General features: G+C 73.2%; 1 protein-coding gene across 1 annotated transcript; it reads right to left on the reverse strand.

The window, feature by feature from the left end:
- Window positions 1-12: 12 nt before the first annotated feature.
- On the reverse strand, window positions 13-1,604 carry LOC108510372 (rho-related BTB domain-containing protein 1-like; the record flags this gene model as incomplete). The annotated part of the gene is made up of 2 exons (XM_017840051.1): window positions 13-1,018; window positions 1,372-1,604. Coding segments are annotated over 2 exons (1,065 nt in total), but the record flags the coding sequence as incomplete, so codon positions are not given.
- Between the last annotated feature and the right edge of the window lie 1,262 nt (window positions 1,605-2,866).

A 2,866-nucleotide genomic window follows, 5' to 3' on the forward strand; every position in this document is an offset into this window, starting at 1 on the left:
AACTGTCAGCACCAGAATCCCACAGCCCCACCCACCATGACTGACTGTGACAAGGGCTCCGGGCCCCCAGACCCAATGGCCTCAGTGGTGGGAGGGGATCAGGGTGACTGGAGCCCTGTGTCCAAGCCGACATCACAGGAGGGGGACACCGGCCGGAGGGGACGGAGCTGGGTGACCCCCCCGTCCTCACAGCCCCCCCAGGGCCCCCGTACCCGCGAAGACGCCCTTGGCCAGGCACTCCTTGACGCGGTTGGCGCGGCGCACGTGGAAGGCCTTGGTGATCTCCTGGTTCATGAAGCTCTCCTGGTTGAGCTCGTTGGCCACCATCATGCGCAGGTCAAACACCTCGAGCAGCTCGGCCACGGCGCCCACCTGGCGCAGGTCGGCGTGGGGCCGCTCCAGCTGCCCGGTGTACAGGTACTCCAGCACGGCGCGCAGCGGCTCCGGCCGCACGGCCCGGTCCATGGCCACCACCGCCATGCGCCGCTCCCGCCCCGCCGCCGGCTCCGGCACCTCCTCCCAGCGCAGGCTCAGGAACCCGCGGCCCCACCCCGACAGGTCGCGGGTGCCCCCGTCCCCCTCGCCGGGGGTCCCGGGCGGCCCCTCGAGCGTGAACAGGTCGTAGAAGCGGGAGCAGGCGGTGGCCAGGAACACGCGGTGGGCGAAGACGCGGTGCCCGCCCTGCAGCTGGAACACGACGTCGGCGCAGAGCGGGGCCCGGAACAGCGCGGCCGGGCCCCCCCCCAGCCCGGGGGGCGCGTCGGGCACCTGGATGAGGGGCGGGGGGGGCTTGGGGGGCAGGAAGGGCGCCTGCAGCAGCGGGCGCTGCATCTTGCGCAGGTGGGACTTCCAGAACTGCAGGTGGCGGCGGGACACGAGCGCGGCGCGGATGGCGTTGTCGAACACGTCCTTCACCCCGAACTGCGCCACCACGCTGGTCTCGTAGTACGGCACCCCCAGCTCCTGCGCCACCTCGTGCCCCCGCTCCGGCGGCAGGATGTCCGAGGGCTTGATGGGCCTGTGGGGGCACGGACAGGGCAGGGGCTGGGGAGGCTGGGGAGCGGCTCCCCAGGCATCCCAGGGGGTGCTGGGGGCTCTGAGGGGACACCCCAACCCAGGAGTGCTGGGGCGGGCGGGGGCTCTACCCCACAGGTGCCGTCAGGGGCCCCCACCCAGGGGAGTCGGGGGACATGCAGGCACGGGCAGGGACACACCCTGACCTGGTAGCGGCAAAACGGGGGGTCCCCCGGGCAGCAGAGGGAGGGGTCCCCATTCCCATGGGACCGGCTGGGGTCCCCAGGACGGTACACCGGGGGGTCCCTGTCCCCGTGGGGCTGGGGCGGTGCCCAGGTGGGTGGCCCGGGGGCTCACTTGGCCAGCGGCCGGCGCGCGCGGTTGACGGCGTCCAGGTCGGCGTAGCGCAGGTCCAGCTGGCAGCCCACCAGCACGATGGGCGTGCGCGGGCAGAAGTGCTTGATCTCGGGGTACCACATGGTCTTCACGTGCCGCAGCGAGTTGGGGTTTGCCAGCGAGAAGCAGAGCACGACCACGTCCGACCTGGGGGCACGAGCAGGACGGGAGGGCAGCGCTGCCCCGGTGCCACCCCAGCGTCACCCCACGGCCACAGACACTCACCCTGCGGCTCCAAACACCCCCTGCTCGGGGGGGCACCATCCTGGCACACTGCCCCCAGCCTTCAGGAGTCCCATGACCCATTGAGAGGTCCTTGATTATGGTGGCCCCATAGACCCTCAGAAACCCCACAGACCCCCAGGGCACCCCCAGACCCCCAAGAGTCCCACAGACCCCCAAGAGTCCCATGGCCAGGGGAGCCCCATGGTCCCCAGGGGGTCCCAGGAAACCCTGGGAGCCCCACAGAGCCCAGAGGCCCCACAACCATGGGAGCCCCACAGCCCCCAGGGCCCCATGGCAGGGGCAGTGAGGCCAAGGAGGGACCCGATGGGACCCGGCTCCGGGTCACCCCATCAGCCAAGCCGTGGGCTGCCCTGGCTTGGGTCAGCACCGGGGGGGCCTGGCCCCCGAGCATCCACGGGGGGTCCCACAGGGGCTGGCCAGGTGGGTGCCAGCCCCCAGCCCCAGGGACAGACCCTGCCCGCCACCCCCAGCCCCGTCCCTGCGCCCACGGTGGGGCTGTCACCGTCCTCCTGGCCCCGGCTCGGGGGTGCAAGGTGCCAGGGCGCATGGGGGTTTGCCAGGGGACACGAGGGGCTGCCAGGGGACACGGGGGTGCCAGGGGACAGCGGGCAGGTGCCAGGGGACACGGGGAGAGTGCCAGCACCCCCAGGTCCCCGCAGCAGCCGCGTGGCCCCAGGCCCGGGTTGTTTTTAGTCCGTGCTCGGCCGGGACGTGACCGGGAGGTGCCGCTGGAGCCGGGCCCGTGTCCCGGACCAAGATAGCCGCCACCGGCCCCCCCGGCCCCGGGCCCCGCCGTGCCGCGGGTTGATTAGCGGTGCCGCGGGGCTGGCGCGGGGCGGCGGCGATAAGAGCCCGGACGTGCCGGCGGCCACGGGGACGGCTGTTTACAGCCGAGGGAACCGGGGGGGGCCGGGGGGGCCCCTCCTGCGGCCAGGCCGGCGCCCCCGGGGAAGGGTTCCGCACTCCAACAGCCCCCCAGAGACGCCCCCCACCCACAGCGCCGGGGGGGCCGCGAGCACCCGGGATCTCTGCTCGGGGCAGAGGCTTGGGGGATGCAGTGTTGGGGTCAGGGTACCCCCAAAGCCATCCCCGGCCGGGGGCGGGGCAGTCTCCCCGCCCCTCGGAGAGTTTGGGGTGCCGGAGCTGCTCTCTGGGTGCTGGCAGGAGCCCAAGGGGCTCCTTTGGCTCCGTGTGCGCTGGGTGGGCAGGG

Source organism: Lepidothrix coronata, unplaced genomic scaffold, assembly GCF_001604755.1.
Source record: "Lepidothrix coronata isolate B3197 unplaced genomic scaffold, Lepidothrix_coronata-1.0 Scaffold740, whole genome shotgun sequence".
In the NCBI taxonomy this organism is placed as follows: Eukaryota; Metazoa; Chordata; class Aves; order Passeriformes; family Pipridae; genus Lepidothrix; species Lepidothrix coronata.